This window comes from Rhineura floridana, chromosome 11, assembly GCF_030035675.1.
Source record: "Rhineura floridana isolate rRhiFlo1 chromosome 11, rRhiFlo1.hap2, whole genome shotgun sequence".
Classification (NCBI taxonomy): domain Eukaryota; kingdom Metazoa; phylum Chordata; class Lepidosauria; order Squamata; family Rhineuridae; genus Rhineura; species Rhineura floridana.
Genome location: NC_084490.1, coordinates 23,386,460 through 23,412,618, shown reverse-complemented (window position 1 = coordinate 23,412,618; position 26,159 = coordinate 23,386,460). Strand labels below are relative to the sequence as shown.

General features: G+C 42.9%; 1 protein-coding gene across 2 annotated transcripts; it reads left to right on the top strand.

The window, feature by feature from the left end:
* The first annotated feature begins 2,640 nt into the window (after positions 1 to 2,640).
* LOC133367028 (sulfotransferase 1A1-like) lies at positions 2,641 to 19,793 on the top strand. 2 transcript variants are annotated; one of them, XM_061590656.1, is made up of 9 exons: positions 2,641 to 2,985; positions 3,744 to 3,892; positions 12,030 to 12,155; positions 12,452 to 12,549; positions 13,176 to 13,302; positions 14,023 to 14,117; positions 16,219 to 16,399; positions 17,168 to 17,302; positions 19,213 to 19,793. In XM_061590656.1, the coding sequence occupies exons 2-8, from the start codon at positions 3,745 to 3,747 to the stop codon at positions 17,278 to 17,280; spliced, it is 888 nt and encodes a 295-aa protein (XP_061446640.1). In that variant the 5' UTR covers positions 2,641 to 2,985; position 3,744; the 3' UTR covers positions 17,281 to 17,302; positions 19,213 to 19,793. The 2 variants fall into 2 exon arrangements, with proteins under 2 accessions (XP_061446640.1, XP_061446641.1); XM_061590657.1 differs by lacking the exon at positions 2,641 to 2,985 and adding an exon at positions 3,038 to 3,346.
* Positions 19,794 to 26,159: the final 6,366 nt, after the last annotated feature.

Genomic DNA, 26,159 nt, shown 5'->3' with positions numbered 1-26,159 from the left:
CCCAGGATTATTTGGGGGAAGTCATGACTGTTTAATGTGGTATAAAACTGCTATGAATATATAGGGCTGATATAGTCCTAGTATGCCAAGGCTGGTCAAATTATTTTGATACCTGAGACAGAAAATCCCACAAGTGCTTCTCCCCCTCTCTGCCAGTAAAAGTACAACAGTTATAAATTAAATAACTAAGAATTTGCTGTTCTTTCTTGACAACCAAAACCATCATTCGAAGGTGGCTGCCTCACTTTGCCTAAGGGCAGGGCCAGCCCTTATTTGGATTGGTGGGAAGCATCTGGAAGAATCTGAGTCATGAACAATCTCAGCTACAGCCTTATCAAGCCAGAGGTTTCTCATACCCTTTCACTTGTTTGAACAAAGGAACAAAGCCATAATTTTTCCTGCCACTCTTATAAACACCTCTGAGACTTTTATACACAACTATAAATGTGAAAAAAGTTATAACCCTGTTAAACATGCATTTTTCACTGGTGTTTACCCAATCTTGCCCCAACCAAGTAGTCCATGATTGCTAAAATAAATAGGGGTGTGTCATGCCACAGAGAACCACAGCCACAGGAAGCTGCTTAAAACCAAGTCAGACCATTGGTCCATCCAGCTCAGTGTTGTCTGCACTGACTGGCAACGGCTCTCCAGGATTTCAGACAGTGTTCTGTCTCAGCCCTACCTGGATATGCCAGGGACTGAACCTAGAACCTTCTACATACCAAGCAAATGCTCTGCTGCTGACCTATGACCCTTCAATAGTCAATAGTCAATGTATTTATATACTGCATTTTCCACAAATTGTGCTGAAAGCAGTTTACATAAACAAACATCCCAAATGACCCTTCCTCAGGGGCCATATCAACAGCCTGTTTGAAGATGTGTTTGGAAGTGCTATGTAATGTTACATTTTTAGCATGTGTGAGAGAGGTACACACTACTAAACATACAGCACATTGTGCTGAACTCTCTGAGCACTAGGAAATCCCAGGGCAGCTTTGTAGGACCAAGAAGGAGAGGCTGATAATAGAGACTTATGGTGTTCTTGCAATATCTGTTTATTTACAAATATAAAAGTTCAACAGGTAGGGAGGAAGTGGGTAATAAAGCAGGCACGGCTATTCCTAAAGCAATGTTAGAGGCATAGCAGCACACCTGCATCATGCCCATGTTGCTTCTCAAGCCAGATCAAAGTATTAGAATGGCTTCTTTCATTGGTCAAATCAGAACGAGCCAAATTATTTTGGGAAGCCCTGGTCAAGAGATCATTCACTTAACATGATGGTAGTGGTGGCAGCAAATTGAAAGAGCGCTCTGGAACTTTCTGGGGTGCACTTGAATTTACACAGGGTTCCTGCCTTCCTATCATACATTTGGGTTGGTTCCACACCCGGCCACTTTAGAGGACTGCTTTTTCACAATCACCTGGAAGAGGGAAGGGGAACTAAAACAGTAGTTTTACGGGCTAATCTGCTCCAGGCTTTGGCACTTAATAGCACTATATTCCCGTTAAAAATGCCACAGAGCCCATCCCCGTGAACAAGCTCCTACTACATTTACTCAAAAGTAAATCCCATTCAGCAAAGGTCCCACTTCTCCCTATCACTGTCCCTATACTTATTCATTTCCCCTTTCTTTTAAAGGGGCTTCTCCTTACATTACTTTCTTCCTGTTCGCTCATGTGACACTACACTCCAAACTGGCCCTTAATTAGTCAGATTCTCTTCTCTGATGGGGGAGGGACCATAGTTCAGTTGTAGAACAGATGCTTTGCTTGCAGAAGGCCCTGGGTTCCATCACTGACACCTGCTGATAAAAGAATCAGGGAGATGGTGCTGGGAAAGACCTCTGCCTGAGACCTTGCAGAGCCACCAATCAGGGGTGGCCACTGTGTGGCTCTCCAGATGCTGCAAACTACAGCTCCCATCAGTCTCAGCCAACACAGCTCATGGTCAGGGATGATGGGAGCTGTAGTCCAGCAGCATCTGGAGAGCCACAGAGTGGCCACCCATAGACCAACAGTGCTGCTAGGCTAGATGTACAAGTGATCTGATCTGACAGAAGAGAACTTGCCTCTTTTCCTATCATAGTGGCTTCCACTTTCCAGCCAGAACAATTTCTCATTAAAAATTTTTTTTAAATGTACAGTTGTGATTTTTTTTAAATAACAAGATATGTTGCATTATGTTTAAGATAAGCTTTTTACATTTAATTAAGGACCTCTTGATCCCTTATTCTCCGCCTCAGTTGCTGAGGTTCTCTGAAAGAACACTGTTGGGGGTCACACATACCCCCAAGGACCAGCTGGCCTTTACCAGGGGCTGAGCCTTTAGGGTGTCTGGCCCTGTCCTGTGGAACACCTTGCCAATAGAAGTTTGGCAGGAGTCATCCCTGTTTGCTTTTAGATGCCTTATAAAAACTGTATTATTTAGATATGCCTTTCAAATCTGAGATTCTTTATCATCCATCTGTGTGTTGTAGTCACCTTGCTGCAATTAGTACTTCCCCCCTTAAAGAGACAGCACACATGTATAATCCTATTTCAAAGGTCATTTCTAGTCTGGATTATGCTTAAAGAGACAGCACACAGTTACAATCATCCGTGTCTGAAAACAATGCATAAGCAAAGCTGGCGGAAGGAATGGCTTCTTCCAGACTTGTCTGAATGGCAGAACTTTTTTTTGTTAGATTTGGGGGTGTGTGTGAGAAATTCCTGCCTCAGCCCAACATCACAGATTGCCATGAAGTTTTACAAAGCAAAGTTTCCTGATGCAAACATATTGCTTTATTGAGCCAGAAGAGCAGCATTAATCTCAGCAGCATCTCGGTTAATACGCCAGCTCCCTCCCACCCCAGCGCCAATCAACAGTGACAACTTCTCCACCCTTTCCTGGTCCGAGTCCAGTACACTGGATTGGGGTGTGTGCACTTCAGCTCCCAAACCAACGCCAGCCGCTAAACCATCAGCACCTCCAGAACAAGGTAAACCACATCTCTGGAAGCTGAGATACCCCCCCCGGTCCTCCCAACTATGCTGTGACAATCATTGAGGAGTTGCGCGCTGCGGGTTACAGGGCACGGCGTGTGTGGCAGGGTCCTGGGTTCTCTGACTAGGACGGGGTGGACATTGCAAGACGGTCAAATGTACCCGTGTACTAGACGAATTCCTGAGGGTCCTTCTCTTGGGAGTCTGGCTGCTATTTTCCCACATTCCGGCTTCAGTCCTCGACTCGCTTTCCAGGGAGTAAGCCCTGTTGAGCCCGGGAGGACTTATCTCGTCGTAGGACGCCTGACGATTGCTCTGTTAGTGTTTTTCCTTTGGTCCTCCCGACTTCAAAAAAGGGTAAAGAGAGCCCAATATTGCTTGCTATTTGCTGTGTGGCGGAGATAGTGGGAAAGAGGAATAAATAGCACTGCTCGTGGTCTGTTCTTTCTCTCCATCCCTTCCTCCCTTTCCTTCTCTTCCAGCTGACGTTTCAGCTCCCAGTGAAGCCTGCCCCCCAACTCCATAGAACGATCTGATTCTATTATTCCCCACCCCAAGGCTCAAAAATTCCTGCCAAGTCCAAACGGAGGAAAAGTTAATGCAGGCCAGATGTTTTGTCTCTTTCAGCTTCTATTCTTGCACACCTTGAACGGACTATAGCTGCAGATGGCACCACTTAAGAGGGGTTTTTTTTGGGGGGGGGGCTAACTCTGCTCAGAGTGGAAGCCGTCCACTTTAACCCCTTCTCTGCCAGGATGAAGCCAGATGGAGAGTCGGAGCGCCCTTCCTTGGTCTCCCTGCGAGGGGTTCCCATGATCAAGACGTTTGCTGACGTCATGGAAGAGGTGGATGGCTTCCAAGCACATCCAGGTGACTTGCTGATCTCCACCTACCCCAAGTCTGGTGAGTGATGCTTTGGTCTGTGTCTCAACACAAACAGAAGGAAAGGGTGTTAGATGCTTCTGGGTGGGGCAATGTTTCATTGCATCCTCCCCCCCCCAATAACAAGGGATTTCAAGACAACTTTTTGTGGGAAGTGAACAGTGCTGTAGACTTGTGGATGTCCAAATACTGTATACAGGTTGTCAAGGTGGAAAGCAAGTATGTCACTGATGAAAATAGGGTCATGCATGAGTAGTTGTAATAACCCTTAATCCTTACCCCAAGAATTAGTGCCCTGAGTTCACCACCACACTATAGCATATTCCCGAAGGCACTTTTCTGTCTTCAATATATGTTGACCCTGCAATAATTTGTCCTGCAGTAGTTTCTGAATCAGGCTGTTCAGTGGTGCAGTTAGGTCATTTTCAGTAGTGTAGTGGCAAATTCAAAAGTGCAGGGTCCCTTCATGATAGTCACAGCCATGTTCCTATCTTTTTTATTTTGGCTGCTGGGTTGAGAATGAGGTCCTTGTTAATACCTTCTCCCGCAACAACAGATGTCCCTAGGAGCCAATAAACATGAAATGGGAGTGTGTTAGCTATTGAGGAGACTCTTCTCAGTGGCTGACTAACCTCTTTTCACTCTGATTGGCTCCAATCAGCAGAAAAGGACAAGGAAGCATGTTAGAAAACTTTTCTCAGTGGTCAACACACTCCCCTTTCATGCTGATTGGCTCATAGGATGATGGATACATAGGGACCCTGCGGAGATCCTGCGTCTAAAAAAGTAACAGGTCTAAGACCCCCTGAGACCAGAACAACTATATCTCTGGTCATTTTAGACCCTGAACTTAATGAGCTTAATGTGCCCCACCCTTCTTTCACAACTGAAGCGATATACATTACCATCTTGACTCTGTGTTGAAATATAGGATATGAATGTAATGTAGCAGTCATGGACAAAAAGAGGAGCCGAAACTAGATTTGGAAGGGCAGGGATGCACATGCCCACCCACCCAGAGCCAGGGAAGCAGGCATTGCCCCTCACTCCCATTATTTAACCGTTACCGCTATATTCCCCTCCTGATATTTTACAGCAAAAGCAAATAAAAAACAATTTACCAACCATCATAAATAACAAACCAACAAAAATACTCAGAGTATGTGCGGTTCCATATTTAAAACTCAATTGACTCATCCTTGTTTTTGCTCACTGCTTTGGGCTAGTCACCGATTTTCATCCTAACCTACCTTATAGAGTTGTTGTGAGGATAAAAGGGGGAGAAGGATTGTGTACACTGCTTTGAGCTCCTGGGAGAAAAGGGACGATATATGAATGTAAAGGGTGCTTCCAGACCGGCGTAGATTGTGGGATCTGTGCTCCTCATGCATGCAAGTACAGAACAGCTGCAGTTTCAGCATGTTCAACCTCATTTATTGCACATGTTCAGACACAAAAAACAAAAGGTTAAATGGCACCCCTAACTTCTCCCAAGTGTAGAATGGGGTGGACCAGAGCCACAGCACAGTGGGAAGGGTTGTGCGTCTAAGCCTCTGCAGCAGCACTGCAGTTCCAGTCCAGATCCACCTACCCCACCCCCAGCTGCAATTTGTGTCTATACATTTCCCCACTGTATGACTGCAAGAAACTTCAGGGACAGGAGTTTGTCAGGGAACTGGTGCAAGAGCAAAGAGTTATATCCTCCACCCCAGCACCATGTCCCTGATCCAAACACAGCCCCCACAGATTATTTTTAATGCAGAAAAAATGTGGAAAGTTCCAATTGGAGAACCCTCACATAATGGTTAATATCACCCTCTGTTGTTGAGACAAGAGGGGGCTGAAATTTTGAGTGAAGGGGGGAGATAGTTCTTAACCCTTTCCCAACTGTATACTTTTACTTCCACTTCCAAGTGGCTTCACTCCCCCCCCCCTTCATGGGATTTTAGATATAGGAATCTTATAGGAGGGAAAGCCGCTTGAGTGGGTAATGTTGAGAAGAAAAGCAGCCAGTGGGGTAAAAGTGAAGTACCACCTTCCTTTCCCCCACAAAGGCTGCAATCCAAGACACACTTACAGGGGACCAATGGAGCTTGTAGATGTGTATTGGATTGCAGCCAAACCAACCAACCAACCTGTCAAGAGTTCATTCCATGTGTTTCTCTTTATCCTTTTGCTTTTCCCCTCAGGCAACACCTTACAACTCCTGCCCCACTTTCTTCCCACAAAGACGGCCTAGACAACAGACTCCTGTTGTGCTCAGGCCCATAGTCAGAATTGTTGTAATGAGGAGCCCCCCCTTGGGGGGACAAGGAAGAACACCCAGGAACTAAATACAGGTCACCTGTATTTGTTTAAATGTATTTAATTGTATTAAGAGATCCAGTGTGGTGTAGTGGTTAAGGTGTTGGACTACGACCTGGGAGACCAGGATCCAAATCCCCTCATAGCCATGAATCTCACTGGGTGATCTTGGGCCAGTCACTGCCTCTCAGCCTCAGAGGAAGGCAATGGTAAACCCCCTCTGAATACCACTTACCATGAAAACCCTATTCGTAGGGTTGCCATAAGTCAGAATCGACTTGAAGACAGTCCATTTCTATTTTTTCAACTGTATTAAAAATACAAAAACTGTATATAATTTAAAAATAATGCCCTTGCCATTCACTAGCCAGAACAGGGGAAAGTGGCAGCAGGTTTACTTCTTCTTGGGTAGGATACTGCCTATATGCTTTTCCTTATATCTCCACAAGTAAAAGGGTGAAAAGACTTCTTTTTCAAAAATAAAACCTTAAAATTGACGGAAAAGGCTGTGATATACCAGAACAGGTCCTGGCCCCACAGTAGGGTTGCCAGGTCCATGGCCTGAGACTGATCCTGTATCTTTAGGAGAAGAGAAAGTCAGCCAAGTGCAGGTGTTCTTGCAACACCGTAATGGGAGAAACCACAAGGTGGATTCTCCCTTCCCCCTGCACAACTTTTAAAGATACAGAAGACCTCTTGGAGGCTGGGCCTGGCAGCAAAGAGGTCTTCTGTATCTTTAAAAGTTGTGCAGGGGGAAGGGAGAATTCCACCTTGTGGTTTTTCCCATTACACTGTTGCAAGAACACCTGCACTTGGCTGACTTTCTTTTCTCCTAAAGATACAGGATCAGTCTCAGGCCTTGAACCTGGCAACCCTACCCCACAGAGCCCTTTGTGGGTACAGCATTGCTTTTGCTCTGAATTCCATAATAGAGCCTCCTTCTCTATATGAACAGAGTCATGTGCATTCATGATAGTCTCTCCCATCCACCCCCTGCTTGATTAACCATAATCCCTAGATCCCCAATTTTCACTTAAAAAAAAGTAAATTTCTACCACTTGTGGAACCTGAGGTGTAAGCAAAATATACAGGTACAATTATTCTCTTGTGTTTGTTTGCTGAAAACTAGGCTGCTCCCTCCTTTTTCATTGTTTTAGTTTCTTCCACACCACCTAGAAAAAATTCCTGTAGATGCCCAAGAACTAGGGCTGTCAGGTGTCTGGTTTTTGCCCACAGACTCCAGATTTTGGGGTCCTCTCTGGTCTCTGGGTAAATCAGCCTAATCTCTGGACTTTCAGCTTTCATTAAAAAAAAGTTTCTAGGTGGTCTGGTTCACAAGATATACACCACAATGTCAGCTGCCCCCTGCAACTTCAGTGAAATGATCTCTTAGCTGGCTGCTCTAACCCTGCCCTTTCAGGTTTGTAGCCAATAAGTGAAGTCAGGGTTGTGATTGACAATGGATTTCTGGGCCTCTAGGCCCTACCTAGACTGCATTACAAAAGTAGAAAACTGTTGTTTTTTTCTGTTTATCTGAAAATCTCATAAATTAAGTATATAGCTTTCAGCAGTACCAAAAGTCTTTTTTTCTGTTGTGTGCATGAGTCAAACAAGTTTAAATTTTCCTGGGCTGTTGAAGAGGGCAATGTTTTGAAAACCTTCCCAATATGAAGCTTTAATCCAATACTTGCTTTTCTGGGAGTAAAGCTGCAATGCTAATCCCACATACCTGGAGAAAACGGTACTGAATTTAATAGGACTTACTTTTGAGTAGACATGGTTAGGATTGTGCTGTAAATTAATGGGACTTTTGAGAGAACATAGCAAAGAGTTGTGCTTATGCTGTAAATCTTTCTCTCCCTCTCCAATCCTATTTTTAAAGCAATTAGGCAGGGCTCAGATAGGTATCACTGCTTTTATGATGTAGGAAACTACTACTGCTGTTGTTATTTTTAAAAAGTTCTGCAATGACCAACTGGTTTTGACAATAAACAATTGTATGGGGTCTATGTATTTTATTATTTATTTATTTATTTGTTAGATTTTTATACCGCCTGACTAGCATAGCTCTCTGGGCGGTGTACAACAAAGTGCAAATATATACAATAAAATTCCATAGTAAAATACAACAAAATGTAAAAGAATAAGGAAACTAAAAGCAATAACAACGCATGTTAAAAACTAAATTAAGTTAGATTAAAATGCCTTAGAAAAGAGGAAGGTTTTGACTTGGCGCCGGAAAGACAGTAACGTCGGCGCCAACCACACCTCATCAGGGAGACTGTTCCAAAGTTCGGGGGCCACCACTGAGAAGGCCCTAGTTCTAGTTACCACCCTCCGAGCTTCTCTATGAGTTGGAACTCGGAGGAGGGCCTTCGATGTAGAATGTAGTGTACGGGCAGGTTCATATCGGGAGAGGCGTTCCAGCAGGTATTGTGGTCCCGCGCCGTATAAGGCTTTATAGGTTAAAACCAGCAACATCTCCAGTGTGTGTGTGTATGTGCATGGGGTCTTCCCAATGAGCCTGAGAGGTAGGATTGCTGATTGGAAACCAAGGCAGCTCACAACAAGAAATAAATCGCTTTAAAATCCAATAAGCATGTGTTTTATACTGTTTAAATTTTTTAATTGTGTTTTAAATTGTTTTTATAAGATCTGTTTTAAATTGTATTTGTTTTAATGTTTTTAGTTACTGTAAACCGCCCAGAGAGCTTCGGCTATGGGGCAGTATACAAGTATAATAAAATAATAAATAAATAAATAACCAGAAAAAGCATAAACAGGTGCAAACAGCTTAAAGTGGCATGATTCTGAAATTTGGGCTGGGTGAATGTTCCTTATCGCTTGAGGCTGCATTTCTGTGCACACTTCCCTGTTTGAGTAAGTCCCATTGAATACATTGGGACTTGCTTCTGAGTAAACAATCATAGGTTTGCACTATAATTTCTTTACAGGTTGTGTAAATAATAAACATCTTTGACAGTCATGCTTCTATGAATATGTCTTCATCCTATGTCCCAATAAGTATTTGATTTCACACTCTGGTTGTAAATTATTACTTCCTCTACTTCCTTGGAGTGGTTATGGTTTCCCTCTGTTGTTTTCACCCTGAGCGGCAGATTAGGCTGAGAGATGATGAGTAGCCCATGGTTACCCAGTAAACTTTATGGCTCATTTCCATTTTTAAAAAGTAATTAAAACTATTTACATGCAGGCAAAGTTTATTAAGTAGATCCACACAATACATTTAAAGCACATCCAACTCGCATTTAAAGCACATGACTTCCCCTAAAGAATCATGGGAAATGTAGTTTCCCCCCTCAGAGTTATAGTTCTCACCTTAACAAAGTACAGTTCCCATGATTCTGTGGTGTGATGCATGTGCTTCAAATGTGTGTTTAATGTGCTTTAAATAAATGATGTGGATCTGGCCTAGGTATGCTATGCATTCATTAGTGAATTGAAAATAACAATTTTAAAATATATTTTTTTAAACAAGGGAAGGGCTGTAGCTCAGTGACAGGGCATATACTTTGCATGCAAAGGTCCAAACTTAAATTTCTGGAAAAGGCTATTGCCTGGAATCCTGGAGAGCCAATGCTAGTCCATGCCATCAGTACTGAGCTAGATGGTATCCAATGGCCTGAGTTGGTATAAGGTAGATTTGTTCCTAAAAGTGGAAAAAGACCCAAGGGCCACAGTGACTCCAAAATTTATTTATGTATTTAATTTACAACATGTATATACTGCTGTATTGTAAAAAAAATCTCAAAGCGGTTTACAGAAGGAATTAAAACAATGAAATTGTTGGCAAAAACAGTTCAAGACAGATATTTAAAAACATTCAAAATAATAAAACTAACAATGAGTTAAAAACAGAATAGCTTCTACCTGCCTGGGTAGGCTTGCCTAAACAACAATGTTATTTTTAGCAGGTGCTGAAAAGAGTACAATGAAGGTGTCTGCCTAATGTCAATAGGCAGGGAGTTCCAAAGCGTAGGTGTTGCTACACTAAAAGACTGAATTCTTACAAGAGCAGAACAAGTACTACTATGTGGCACCCATAACATGGAAAGCACATCTTGAACTTGGCCTGGTAGCATATCGGCAACCAGTGCAGAGGTATTATGTGCTGATAGGGTCTCACTCTTGTCAGCAATCATACCACAGCATTCTGCACTAACTGCAGCCCCCTGGGTCGGGTTGTGCAGCATGGGGATTTCTGTGGCCTTGGCTGACTGGCTGCCAGCATTTTTTTTAGTTTTGGTTAGGAATCCTGACTGGTTGTAGGATACTGAGTTTTCTGCTTTACTCATAGGAATTTTGTTGTGATTGGTATGGTATTGCATTTAGGAAATCATTACTGTCTTTCATTTTTGTTTTTCTGTTTGTGTTTCATTTATCTTTAACCTCAATCCCTCACAGCCATAGATGCAACAACAGTGGTTCCATGCTCTCAGCTCAGCCCTCTTAAACCCACTGATGATGCACCTTGTTGGTTGCATGACAGTTTGTTTCTTGCCCAATAGTGGTAAAAGAGAATTCACATACTGTGGTTGCAATTGTTGTTGTTCCCAAACTGCTGCCTGTGAAGGTAGATCAAACCATGTGTGTTTTCTCTCTCAGTTATTACTCACTGGAATTGGGTTGGCTGTCAAAGTGAGTTCATAGCAGCCCACAAGGTAGACAGAAAAGAGTAGAGAATCTTCTTACTCATTTCTCAGACCTCTTTCTGAAGTAAGGGGTCAAATCTGTGTAGATTGAGCATATCTGAGTAGGTATGGTTATGATTGTGCTGTTGGTAAAGCTTGACTAGGGATCCTCTGCAAAGATATCCATATCCAAACAGGTTTGGCAACCCCCTGGCTGACAAAAACTGGAGACCTGGCAACCTAATTCTTATACCAGTTTAAATAGTCAGAGCTTTCCCCAAAGAATCCTGGAAAATGCAGCTTGTTAAGGGTGCTAAGAGTTGTTTGGAGATCCCTATTCCCCTCACAGAACTACAATTCCCACAGTTCCTTGAGAAGAGAAATTGACTGTTAAATCACAGTGTGAGGGGAATAGAGGTCTCCTAACAACTCTCAGGACCCACCTTAATAAGCTTTAGCTCCTACAATTATTTGGGAGAAGCCATGACTGTTTGAGAGTGGTATAAAACTGCTTTAAACATATAGTGCAGGTGGGGCCTCAATCCCATCTGAAAATATTGACAGTCCAGAAGCACCCTCAGTGAAAATAGAACTGAGCTTAAAATTCATTAGGGGCATGTTAAACTGAAGTGGGCCTAGCTTCAGTCTTGGGTTTCCATACCTGTGCTCCAGTCCAGATCTAGGCTGCATACACATGACACTATATTCTAGAATCAATGGAGACTGAGTTGTTTTTTTCTACATGATTCACATACAATCTAGCTCTATTTAATATTTTTTGGCCCTGAAAAGTGCTTCTTGAAAAACTGGCTTCATTCTGAAAATAAACGCCAATTGCAGACTGATTTTGTGTTATCCCACATTGTCTCCGTTTGAAAATCAATGTAGATGATCCTGGCAAAGGAGGGCGGGAGTATAGCCACACCTGTCCAATCACGTTGTGGGTAGGTGTATACAAGATCGCAATCATCACTTCCTTCTTCAGGGAGGAAAAGGCGTGGATAACCTAATAAGGGGAGGGCTTTCAAACACGTATCAAGTAACCATACCCACCCTTGTGGATGGCAGGATCAAGAACAAATCTAGATTAAAAGCAGCTTGTTGAGGATGAACATGATTCCAGATTGAGAAAAATGATATTTCTGCACTACAAACAAGTTGGTGTGTACCCAGCCTTAGAGCAGCCTTTCATGCCCTTTCAGGAACCACCTGGATCAGCGAGGTCATAGACCTGATCTATAAAGGAGGTGATGTGGAGAAATGCAGACACCAACCCATCTATCTGCGAGTCCCATTCTTGGAGTTTTCTGTGCATGGAGTTCCCTCAGGTAAAACTCCCCAATTGCCCACCAGGCAACAAGGTGGGGATGCTAGCTGCAGAGCTTGGAAAAGTTACTTTTTTGAACTACAACTCTTATCAGCCCAATCCAGTGGCCATGCTGGCTGGGGCTGATGGGAGTTGTAGTTCAAAAAAGTAACTTTTCCAAGCTCTGGACTAGCTGTGGGGGATGAGGGAATTGTCTGGAATTGCTCACTCTAAGATATGCTTGGGGACAGTTAGTGGAAGATGAGCAGAGGAGAAGAGAAAGCCCTTTACTGACTCTTTTTTTTTTGTCCCCTTCAGGCATTGAGCTGCTCAAAAAAGCACCCCGACCATGTCTAATTAAAACTCACCTTCCTGTCCAGTTGCTTCCCAAATCATTCTGGGAAAAGGATTGCAAGGTGAGAGGGTATGATACATGAATCTATCAAGAATGGGATCTAAAAGAGGCTATCCAGGTTATATCATAGAAAAACATGCTGGAAGGTTTGTCTGAAAGGGGGATCATAAAGGGCTTGTCCACAATGGAGCAAAATGTGGATTCTACCCCAGTGTTGTTTTAAGCTTTTCCCCTTTAAAAGCTGTTTTTTAAAATCCTAGCCACTTTGGACTTTACAAGGATAAAAACACCCCACATTTAAAGGGGGAAAGGTCCGGGGCAACACTGGGATGAAGAGGACATCATATGGACACCCCTATTTTACTAGGGAGATAGGTCGGTGTGAACCCACAGTTTGCTCTGATGTAGACTAGCCCAGAGTTGCAAGCAGGACTGTGTATTCATTGCAGAAACAGGTACTGGGTCCAGCATCTTGAAAACCTCTGCTTTCATTTTGTTTTCAAAAACTAAGTTTCTAGTCCTTATGAAAACAGGCTTGAAAGTCTATGGACAATGTAAAATTTGAAAAGTTGTCGGGAAGGGGCTTCAGGGGCTTGCATTGCATTTTGCCCTTCTGCAGGATTGGCAGAAATTGAATAAATTGAGGAGATCATCCGTTTAATTTGCATACTACTTTCCACACAACAGATGATCTACGTGGCCAGAAATGCCAAAGATGTGGCTGTCTCATATTATTACTTCTACCAAATGGCAAAAGTACATCCTGATCCTGGAACATGGGATGAATTCCTGGAGAAGTTTATGGCTGGAGACAGTAAGGACTGTGGGAGATGAGCCTGGGGGCAATGACCCTGTATGCCAGGGAAGGGAACGTGTTATCCTCTATATGGACCACATTTCCCATCATCACTGCCCATTGCCTAGGCTGGCTGGGGCTGATGTGAGTCAAGAGTTCAACAACATCTGAAGGGCCACTGGCACCCCACGTCTGCTATAGGCCTTATAGAAATTCTTGGCACCAGAGATGTGGAGCCTAGAACCTAATTGCACCCCTATAATTGTGAGCAGGTATTTAACATCCTACCTGGTTTGGAACTCTGTGGGTTGGAGATTCACATTTGGGCCTTGCTCCTCCAGTTGCCCATTCCTTCTGGGTGGGTAAGGTTAGCCATAACACAAACATATGATGAAGCTCCCTTATATTGAGTCAGATCATTATAACCTTACTGGCAGCAGGTCTGCAAGGTCTTTGCCAGTTTCCCCAGCCCGTCCTGCTATCTGAAATCCTGAAGGTGAAGCCTAGCACCTTATGAATGCAAAACATTTGCTCTAGCCCCCTTTCCTACCTGGTGCCTCCAAATGTTTGGGACTACAATTTCCATCAGCCCCAGCCAGCACAGTTAATGGTCAGAGATGATGAGTGTGGTGATCCAAAAATTGTGATACCACAGAGTGGTAAACGTTACCCAGTACACACTCTGAGCTTCCACTTTCTAACAAGGTTCTCACAAAAGCACATAATCTCTCTTCTCAGTCTCTTTTGGATCCTGGTATGACCATGTCAAAGGCTGGTGGGACAAGAGAAAAGAACAAAGGATGCTGTATCTTCTCTATGAAGACATGAAAGAGGCAAGATTCCACCACACCCCCTCACTCACCTTCAGTCTCTGCCCCTCCCCAGTATAATCCTCTCAATGCCAGTTCTGTTAAAACTACAACGAAGCCCCCAATAAGCTTCAGCAACTGGCCCACCAAGATGGCTTCCTCCTCCTAGTCCTGGCATGTAGGAGTCGCCAACCTTTTTCAGCCAGTGGGCACATTTGGCATCTTGAGAGAGTGTTGTGGGCTCCATCACAAAATGGCTGCTGTCTGTGTGTGTGGATGCCAATTCACAAAATGGCTGCCATTGTAGGTATGACCAGTCACAAAAACGCCCATTTCACAGACGGCAAACTCTCTCTCTCAGGAGGACACACAAACCATGACTCAGAGAGACAGAGCCAACCCCAGCTCCAGAGGGGAAAATGCACATACAGAGACATGCTCTACTCCTTCCATTCTCTTCCCCCTAACCAGGACCACTACACTCTCCCCACCCCCTCTGCTTGCCATAGGTGTGTCTGTTGCTGCTGCTCTCCACAGGCTTACCTTTTGCTGTCTGTCTGTATTTTAAAATATATTTACAGACCACATTCCCTCCTTCATGTTTCACTGGGATGCCGAAGTCAACCTGGAAAAGTTCATAGAATTGAGAGAGGAAGTGGGGAAAAGTGACATCATTCTCACTTCCTGTTTAAGTACACTTTTCCACTACCGAAGAGAGAAAAATTGTGGCAGGGGGACACATACATCTTGGTGGCACTGGCGTAGACCATCATGAGCATAGTTGTGTCTGTGAGTGCTGTGTTGGTAAGAGTAGACCAACTTATCCAGTATTATTCTTCTGTCAGCAGCCAGTCAGATGTTTCTGGAAGCTAAGAAATAGCAAATGAAGGTAATGCTTGGGGATGGTTATCCTCAAGATTTGATACTCAGAGATCCTAATGGGGCCTGAAACTAATATTGCGGGGTATCCCTAGCTCTTAAGAGGAGGGCTGTTGTTCAGAGCCCTTGTGAAGCTGTTCAGACCTTGCAGAGGTGGGGAAGGTTTCAGGAGGAGTGAAGAGTGGAAAGGGCATTCTCCCCCCCCCTTTTCTAGCCTCTGGAAATCTCCCTCTGCCAGTCCCAAACTACCGTACTTTATGGCTGTATTGCAGAATCTCATGGATGCATATCCTCACAACCGTAATCCCCTTCCAGGGATTGCTACATATCCAGGGGGAGAGGTTGGAGAAGGGGAAAAGATTCCTTTTTCTTTGCCTCCCAATGTACCCGTGATGAAAATCTGCTATTGTTCAGCATAATACATTTTCTAATATTTCCCATTTAGGTAAGTGGTTGCCACATACTTCAGTGGTGTTTCTCTAGTTTTCTTCCTCATAATATATTTGTAGAAAGAGCATTTGTACTTTACCTACTTATACACATTAACTCCTTCCCTCTCAAATCCCCGCTCCCTGGGACATTACAGTGTAATATGTTGGAGACTTGATCAGCCCAGTTCCCTCTCTTTCGGCTTCTCTTAACCACTCAACATTCCATGGTTCAATTGCTCTCAAAAATTCTTTAGGACTTAGAAGCTCACAAGTTCTTGTCAGAAGGGTTTTTTTAAAAAAGCAATTTCCTTTTAATTTTAAAACTTCTATACTTCTGTGTGCCTAAGGGATCCCCTGAATATCATGTAGAAACCATTCCTTATTTTTGGATGACCCCATTTCACTTCTAAACTGATGGGCACTGAACCACACAAGTGTGAAATTAGAGGAAATGATACTGCTTTACACTGTGTAGCTCTCAAGGCTAACTTCTATTTTATAAAAATCACTTTTCAGGGTTTTGCCCTTCCAAGGCAGCTTACGAAAAGATAATTAAAATCATAAAACAATGTTTAAAATACAAACAAAACAGATGCAAAATATATATCTGTGCATGCAAAGTATCACACGTGTCCAGGGATGGAGCATCGGTAGCCACATTCAAAAGGTGCACCAGACAGGTGATGGTTCCCAGGTTGGCAGGTCACGGGGTTCATTTGAGCATGACTATTCTGGGTGCCCTGTCCTTTTCTGCTGCCTCCCTTTTTCAGCCCAGGTGTCCAGCCCTCAGTTGGACTCAGTGGCTTGTCTTCTAGGATCCACAACGGGAGATCCGGAAGGTAATGGAATTCCTGGAGAGGCCCCCTGACGACCGCCTGGTTGAGGAGATTGCACATCACACCTCCTTCAAAGAGATGAGTCAGAACCAGATGGCCAATTACACAAGCATCCCCACCTCAATTATGGACCACAAGATCTCCCCTTTCATGAGGAAGGGTGAGCTGGCCACATATCTGGAGAGGTTGGACTTGGGTGGAGTGGGGTATATATACTATTGCACAGAAGAGGTATCAAGGCAGTAGAGATTAACATCACAGGGGCTAAGGATTGGACATGAAGCAAAGATTGCCTTGCTGGAGGAGAGTTGAAAATGGACTGCCTTCAAGTTTATCCCGACTTATGGATACCCTATGAATAGGGTGTTCATGGTAAGCAGTATTCAGAGGGGGTGTACCATTGCCTCCCTCTGAGGCTCGTCCTCCCCAGCTGGCTAGGGCCTGCTCAGCTTGCCACAGCTGCACAAGCCAGCCCCTTCCTTGTCCGCAACTGCCAGCTGGGGGGCAACTAGGCTCCTTGGGACTATGCAGCTTGCCCACGGCTGCACAGGTGGCAGGGCACATAACCCCTGAGCCACTCACTGTGGGGGTGGCCCTTGACACCCAGGATACATGAGCAGGGATTTGAGCTCACAGACCCTGGACTCCCAGCCAGGCTCTCCTCCCCACTGTGCTATACCAGCTCTTGGAGGAAAGTTAGTCCATGATTATTATCAACATAATCCTCGTCCTCGACATCATCACCACAAGTGGGACCTGCAACAATAAAATGTTGCAGTGTGGAGTGCAGTGTGGAAAGGATAAAAACTCACCATTCCTGCTTTATCTATCATATGTGACAGGTCTTTAGGTAGTAATGTTATTAATATCTATCTTAACCCCCTTTAATCTTCAGCATCTTGACTATCAGTTCTTCCCTTTAACCTAGGAATCACAGGCGATTGGAAGAACCAATTCACAGTGGCTCAAAATGAGCGCTTTGATGCTGATTACCAGAGGCAAATGGAAGGAACTACCCTGCATTTCCGGACAGAGATTTGATTTCTGTTGTATCCCTCCTTGGGTAGGTTCCTTGTCAGTCACGTTCTATGAATTCTAGTAGCTTTGTTTCAGATTCTTAATATCAAATTGACAAATTGAGGTTCTTGCATTAGCTGCCTACACACCATGCATTTAAAGCACATTACCCATGGGAACTGTAGCTTACCCCTCACAGAGCTACAGTTCCCAGCACCCTTAACACACTACAGTTCTCGGGATGCTTTGGAGAAGAGGGATGTGCTTTAAATATGTGGTGTGTACACAGCAAGGTGAGTTATTAGAGAAAAGATGAAAGATGGAAGCCATGATTTTTGGATTCTCTCCCACATGTAAAAATACTCCTGAACATTCCCAGTTCTAGCTTCCTCCCTAGCAGCCAGCTCTTTCTTGACATTCCCTGCTGGCGTGTTTGTGGGCACTTCCAGACGACCTATTTATTGAACATTCATTTTGATTTGTTTGCTGGGAGTCTGATGATGCCATGTCAAAGCAAATGTCATCCCACACTTTCAGTGCATTTGCCCAGCACTTTGTTACGAAAGTGGCCTTCAAATCATCTGTAATTGCACAACTTGAATTTGCTAGTTTGTGATTGAATCCCACCTGAATATACTGTGAGTGTGTGTGAGTGAGTGAGTGAGTGAGAGAGAGAGCATTAAAAGCACATCAAATGTACATTTAAAGCACTTGATTTCCCCCCAATGAATCATGGGAATTGTAGATTGTTAAGGGTCCTTGGAAGCTGGAGCTCTGTAAGGGGGAAATTTCCCCGGATTCTTTTGAGGATTTCATATGCTTTAAATGTGTGTTGGATGTTCTTTAAATGTATGGTGTGGATCTGGCCGCTATCTCAAACTCTCAGGGACAGCATGTGGTGTCACCATTGTTGGGCACTTGGTGAGGATCGTACCCCAGCAAAGGGCCCACTGCCAACTCCTGACTTTGCCACTCTTTCCTCTTGCTGTTGCTGCCTGGTCATCTGTCCTCTCTAAGCAATTCCGGACTGTCAGGAGTAGGGATGTGGTAGAATTCCAGTGAAAACAGAAACAGGAGCATTGCTTGCTTAGTTGTCCCAGGTCCAGGAAGGAAATTAATCCAGTGAATTCAGTTGATATTCGCTGCTGTTGTTGCTTTTAGTCCACAAATGATACATAATTGATTATGTCCCCTCCCCGTATTGGCATTGTGTTTTCTTTGCATTGAAACAAATGGGTTGGAATGATATAATGACAATGTAACTTACGTTACGTAATTTTGCCACAGTGGACAGCAAGACAAATAACATTTTTGCAGGAAGACGAACTGCAGTGGAACGGAAACAGTGCCACATGTGACAAAACAAGGTGGAACGGAAAATGACACCTTGTTACATATGTAGTCAGGAGCAAGGAGAAGCAGCAGCCTCCACTCACCTTGGCCTCTCCCTCTGAGCAGCTGTGCTGGTTGAGCCTAAAGAAAGAGGGACAGTGAACGGGGAATGACAACAGCAGAAAAGATGAGGAGCATAGGAAGCTGCCTGACATTGAGCCAGACCATTAGTCCATATAGCTCAGTATTGTCTACACTGGCTGGCAGTGGCTCTCCAGTGTTTCAGGCTTGGGACATCCCAAGCCCTAACTGGAGATGCCAGCGATTGAACCTGGGACTTTCTGCATTCAAGGCAGATGCTCTGCCACTGATCTACAGTCCTTCCCTACAGAAGGAGGGCTCTTTCAGGGAGGGGACCTTCTAAAGGCATTGCACCCCAGGACCCCTCAAGACGTGGCACCGCTTTCCTTTCCTTTACATCCCTCCTCAAAACTCACATTTTCCATGTGATCTTTGCTATATCCTCATAATCTTCATTCCTAACTGTAACCATGCTTTAAGTACACATAACAGTCACATTATCTCTCTCTTCCCCCCCCCCGTTTTCCCCATTGTCTTTTTTAGATTGTAAATTGTTTGGGGACATGGACCTCTTCATGTTGCCTGTGTAATTCTGGAAGGTGTCATGTGCCTTGATGGTGTAAAGATGAAGATCAAGTCAAGATGTCTTCATGACCCCTTCAGGAAAGAGCCAGTTTTTCACAGTACTATGCGCTGTTGCCAACTGCGATGTAGTATTGGAGCTGTTTGTCCCTGCCACTTCTTATCAGCCTATGTCTAGAACAAACATGAACTAATGTTCAGTTCAATAGTTTGTTAATTCTTGGCCTTCATTCTTGACAGCAGACATGGGAAGGAGTTCAAGAAAATCTGCTTGTTACATTATGCCTCTCTCCCTCCCTCCCTCCCTCCCTCCCCCCCCCCTGCTTTTACCCTGGAGAGACTTTTTAAAACAGATTGATCTGGTCCCTAAAGTTCACTTCTTTTTTATTATATAGTTGTTACAGAATTTTAGTAAATACACACATTTTATATTACTGAAGTAAAACTTATGACAAGCATTTTAATAAATGCCCCAAATAGTCAGATTTATATTCTGTTCATGTCTCTCATTCCATCCATTAATAAAGACTTTTTATCTTGAAGAGGTTTCTCTTTCCCACCCTTTGTGAATTTAACTACATTAGTCGAGCATTAACAACTGATTTCCTGCATCAGCAGAGGTTGGGCTAGATGACCTTGGAGACACCTTCCCATTCTAAGCAAAGTTTGAGCAGTGAGTATATCTTCAAGTTGATAGCTATAGTCAGAAAAAGTACATAAAATAAGCCATCTGGAATGTGCAATTTCATCTGGAAAATATTAACAATAATATTGTAAGAGGACTGCAGCCTTACACCTGGAACCTACATATATTTACTGCAAAATAAGTGCTACTGTGCAAATGGGATCTCTGTGGATTCCAAGAAAGTCAAAAAAGGCTCATGAAAAGAAAATTCTACCATCTTCCGCTGTTTTACAAACATCTTAGGACTGTGTAAAAAATCAAAACCCTAACACCATCCACCTCCAATGCACACACCCTCAGAGCAGTAATGGTATAAACAGGGCCAACATTTTTTTCTTTTTTAGAATACTTCCAGTATTGTATTAATCAGAATGGTGTAAAGATGCAGTCGTTAAACACACACACACAAACACACACACACAGCAAAGTTTAATTACCTAACTAAATTATTAATTTCAGTGTGCAAAAAACTTCAGGAAGCTATGCATTAAGCGGGTGTTTGTGCTGAAAGCCAGAAACATCACACCAAAAGCATTCATATAAATTGTAAAGGAAAAGAAAAGGTTTAGCAAGGCTTAAAGAAAGCAAAAGGGAGAAAGGATTTGCAGAGCAGGACACAAAATGGTTCTGCTACAACCAGAAGTACAAGGGAGAAAAAAGAGGGACATCCCTCAAATGTCATCCACCTTGCCCTGTGACGACAGCTCCTTCCATTGTACCTTATCTGCATATTTTCCTGTCCACACTTACAAAGAGAATGTGCTGCTCTTTCACTCTTTGCCTCCTTTGCAGATTTAAAAAACAACAACAGAAGCAGCAGTGGAAAACATGGGAATATTACAATTTGATGACAACATAGCATAAACTCTGTATACATTTCCATGAAGGTAGCATGGTGATTGCACATTAAAAGCCTTGTTTGGAAGCACCTCGTGTGTCACCCTGAGCTACTTAGGCAGGATATAACTGTGATAAACAGTAAGTGCTAATACCAAAGATCACCATTGCACTGAAATGTCGGTTTCAATTCTCTCAGTTTCTCTTTTCCCCCCAACTTTTCTACATTCTTGCAGCAATTTACGATTTTTTAAAAATCCTCATGAAAATTCTCCAGCGTTTTAATGAGAATTTCTCCTGCTAAACACATTCTTGTATGCAGTTTTGAATATGCACACATTTTTGCAAGCAATTTCTTCTAAGATAAAGCATTTTTGTATGTTATTTTCATTAATATATTCATTTTTATGCACACTTTCCCCTGATACATGCATTGTTGCAAACATTGCTGAGTTGGAGAACTGCATTGCAAAATTCGGATAAGTGCAAATCTTGAAGGATGGCTGTGTTTCCGTTCTCAGGTTGTTTTGAAAAGTGCAGGTTTGATCAATTAGACTTTACATATGAACTGAATTGAATTTCTCGCCCATCCCTAATCATAAGCTATCTTTGATTAGGGTGGCTATTTATGCATTGCCCCCAAAGAGAACAAAAGGAGGAGCACAGATTTGCATAAAATGTGGATATGCAAATATATATGCAAATTTTAAAATAAATGCTATGATTTAATGAAAATGCATCTCATCGTAATGGGTGACTGTATCTGCTAGGGAAGGAGAATCTATCGATTTTTGGTTTCTTTCAGTTTCTCATTTTTCCAATCTTTAATTCATTTCTCCACATTCTCACACTAGTGATTTTTTTTAAAAAACAAATATTTGCATGAAAATTCAACAGCATTTTAGCACAAATGTCTGAATATGCATCTTTTAAAAAATAATTTTCCCTAACACAACATATTTGTGTATGTTATTTTTGCTAATGTAGGAATTTTTATGTGCACTTTACCTCAGCGTATGGACTTTTATATACATTACGTGGCTGGAGAATTGCATTGCAAAATTCAGAGAAGTGCAAATTTTGAAGGATGGCTGTGTTTCGGTTGGCCAATTGCTTCAGAAAGGCAAATCAGGTAGGTTTGCCTTTAAATGTGAATAGGATCTCTTCCCCATCCTAGGGTTCTTTTCTCTTTAAACCAGATGTGGACCAAACAGATTTGGAGTGGAGACCCCTTCAAACGAAGGACTGCCTCTGTATTGTAGGACCACCCTGCTTTGATCTTTACTATTGAGAAAAAGAATTTCAGCTCTTGTAAAAAAAAATATTGCTGGGAGGCTGAAAATGAATTAGCAGACTGGCATTCTGAAGAGCTGGAGCTGCCCTAGATGTGCAGTTTCAGCTGAAGTTGAGGGACAGCCAAAAGAGATTTGATGTGAAAGATTTGTGATTGGATCTCCCTCCCCTCGCCCCACACTTTAATATAGCAGTCGCCTTTGGTGTGCGCTTGGACTTTGATCAAAGTGGTGGCAGGGGAAGGAGTGAATATTTACCCTGTTCTCTCCCAACTCTGGTGTTACTCCAGTCTAAATCCCTCTCCACCCCCATGATTAAATCTACAATGGGAGAAAAATTTATCTGTATTGTAACTGTCTTATATTAATAATTTTAGAGGGATGAGAGAGATTTAGATTGGGGAAATGGCGGAGAGAAAACCCTCCCTCAGTCACACCTGGGCCCCCCATGGGCTGTTTTAATATTTATATGAAAGGAATAGGGGTGGAAGGATCTGTCAGTTTAATTTCTTTATCATTTTTTCCAGTCTTAAATTAAGATCTCCACACTTGTGCAGCAATTTGCATTAAAGAACCTAATGAAAATTCTTCAGCATTTTTATGTGAATTTTCCCTAATAAACACATTTTTGTATTTGAAATGTACACATTTACAAGGAATTTTCAACAATATATTCATTTTTAGGCACACTTTCCCCTAATATATGCACTTTTGTAAACATTGTTTTGTTGGAGAACTGCAATGCAAAATTCACACAAGTGCAACTTTTGAAGTATGGCTGTGTTTCAGTCCTTGTATTGTTTGGGAAAGTGTGAATGTGATAGATTTGGCTTTTAAATGTGAACTGAATCAAATTTGGCCCCCATCCCTAGTGGGGAAATAATCAGGAGAACTGATCTTACACCTCCTTCAGTCATGCCTCTTTTGGCCCTCTGCTAAGTTTAGAGCTGCAGTTCAAATCACAAGAGCTATGGGGATTTCCCTTTGTTAGAAATATCTTAATACTGTACCATTCCCACAAGACTGTACAAAGAATGTACAGGAGGATTATTGGATTTTCCCCTTTCTGGATTACAACATGATTCAACATGTGATGGATTTTTAATGTTATAAACTTGTTGCAACATTGCACAGCTGCTGTTATATCACACTGAAATATTTGCCTTTCCAGTATACTAAGCTTTTGCATTACAGCTTATTTTATTGCAAGCAGTGAATGCCACCCCACCTTTCAATTTCAAAACCTTCCTGTGCAGTTTATAATTAATGTTTAACAATGCAATCCTAGGCTTTTCTTCAGAAGTTTAAATCCCATTGAGTTCAGTGGGATGTACCGCCAGACAGGTGCCTACAGGACTGCAGTTTGAATAGTTTAAAAAAATCATTACAAAATATCACAGGGCTATAGTGTTTAGAGTGGTTTAGCAATCTGACACTTGTACCTCTGTGAGAGAAATATGTCTCTCCTAACAACCCTCAGCTCCCTTAAACTAGTTTCCAGGATTCTTTGGGGAAAACCATGACTGAAGGTCTGTATGTATGGTGCAAATGAGGCCTTGTGACAGTCCTTCAAAGAGAGAGGTCTGCTTCAAATGCAAGAATGTCCGCAAAGTAGGACACCCCGCCACCCTAGAGACAAAACAGTTTCAAATGGCTATTCTGTTCCTCCTATTACACAGCTGCTGGTGGTTGATGATCCTGTTGTTTGTGATTCTTGCATAATACTTTTGCTTGGCTTCCCTCTTTGTTGGCAGGCTCATACAAGTTGACTAAAAGCTGCTCCTTTGGGACTGGGAAGCAGAAGTGGGGGGCAAGGGGGGATGAGGTTTTTTCCCTCTCTGATAGCTGCAGCTTGGGTTGATGTTGGTAGAAAAAAGGCCACTGGAAAGAATAAACAACCTCCTCCGCAGTGAGAAAGGAGGCAGACCCTGAGCTTAGACATGGGAAGGAAATCAGGCTGGTGAAACCCAAATCAGAGTGAGAAGTTGAACCCAGAACAATAGCTTCATGTCCTTCCCTCAGGCAAACAGAACCTTCCAGCCCTGTTGTGTGAGTTTTCTATGCATTTGGCATCCAGACAGGCAAACACTGCGCTTGTCCAGGTTACAATGTGCTGCTATATCCGGCTGGGCTGTATTTGGCTTGGCACATCCCAAGCATGCAGGCCTGCCCAAGGCTATGTCCAAATTAAAAAACAAAACCATGTGGCAAGTAGAACTGAGCTGAAATGTCTCAGAAGAGTGTTTTCCGAGAATGTTTCTGAGAATTCCTCTCCCTGCAAAAAGAAGTCAGTTTTCTCTACCACATTTTACTGTGTTGACCCTCTCTCTGTGCCCAGGAATGGACAATACATCTGGAGCATTGTAGGGAATACAAAACGGCTGCAGGACTAACAGCACAGGAGCTCTGCTGCTGTTGCTTGCATGGCAGCCAAAACAAGGAAAATACTAGTAACTGTCGGATAATTTGCCCCCCCCCCATCCATTTCACTGTATGTGAATAGGGGGGGATTTTCAGGAAGCCATTTTTACTATGCTCTAGACTACTGTGATAACCCATATGCTTATCCAAAAAAAAGCTGGTTTTTGTGACCCATGGCATTTAAAAACAGTTGAATACATTGGCTAAATCTGAGTAATTGATGTTGCCTTTTGTATTCTTCGGGGAAAAACTACTTCAGCCACTAGAAACCCAATTGAGCTCTTTTAGTGGGATTTCGGTGGGAGTTGCCTCAAGCTGTCAAGCCTAGATTTTCAGCCTTAAGGACTAGAAACTTACTTTTCTTATATATTTTTAAAAGAGCACTGACATTTTTGGAACACTGAACCTACCACATTTAGTTTTGCACATGGAATTGTCACACAAACACATTCTTGGGTATGGCAGATTCTCAAAAAAATGGGCTCGCTATCTACCAGCGGAGTTTACAGAGAGAGTAAGTCAGAATCTAGACCACCAGAAGCCCCACCAGCAGCAGCAGTACATAGAGTTGCCAACTTACAATTTTTTAAAAAATATTTGATCAATGAGGTGGAGTAAGGTTGGGTTTGAGCTGTCAGGGGGTGGGGACTAATTATTTTTGATGGGAAGGGGGTGGAGCTTAGCACATCAGCTTGTAGGGTCAGTAGGAAAAAATCCTTCAACCCATAATATCTCATGTATTCAACAATTTGAGGCAAAAACATCAAACCCTGCTCAAATCTTGGTAGTGTTCTTATCAGTGGTTGAGCAGGGTGATTAATGATGTTAATCAGCAAACCCTGAAAAGGTTTCATTAACTTTTAACAAGCTTAAAACTTACTGGAACGAAGGTCTGTACCACCCAGGAGAGAGGCCAGAGGCGAGATGAAGAAACAGAGACTGTTTACGGCTGAAAGGCATCTGGTGATGGAAAGAGGGATGGGGACTCAGGGAGAGACTGAGGTTGGTGTCTTGGCACAATATAAAAGAGGAGGCCTGAAAATGTTGCTATCCCCTGCCACATGAAGAGAAAAATCCCGCAATCCTGAGCTTTGAATTCAGGACCAGCCATACAGTGCGCTGGACTTATTAGAACACTGTTTTGCTAATTAATTTTTATCCTGGGCAACACACAAAGCCCCTTTTTGTCTTCCCAACAAACGCTACAGGTAGGTCAGGCAGACAGCTACTGATTTGTACAAGGCCACCGAGTGAGATTTCATGCATGGGGACTCCCTTTGGCTCCCTTCAGTTTGAAGCCAAACTTGGCCACAGCCTTCTTTGGCAAGTCACACACACTGCTTTAAATTCTCCCAACTGCAAAACTAATTTAAAACATTTATATCCCATCCCAGAGCCAGTGTAGTGCAATGGTTAGAGTGTTGAACTAGGACCTGAGAGACCACAGTTCAAATTCCTACTCAGCTACAAAGATCACCTATGATCATCACTCAGCCTAACCTACCACAGGGTTGTTGGAGGATGAAATGGTGCTGGAGGGGGAGGAAACTATGTATGTCGCCATCCTGAACTCCTTAAAGGAAAGGTGGGATATAAATGTATTAAATAAATAAATCTCTCCTAGTGCTTGAGCTGGTTTATACAAATAAACACTTTTTTAAAAGTTGATAAAA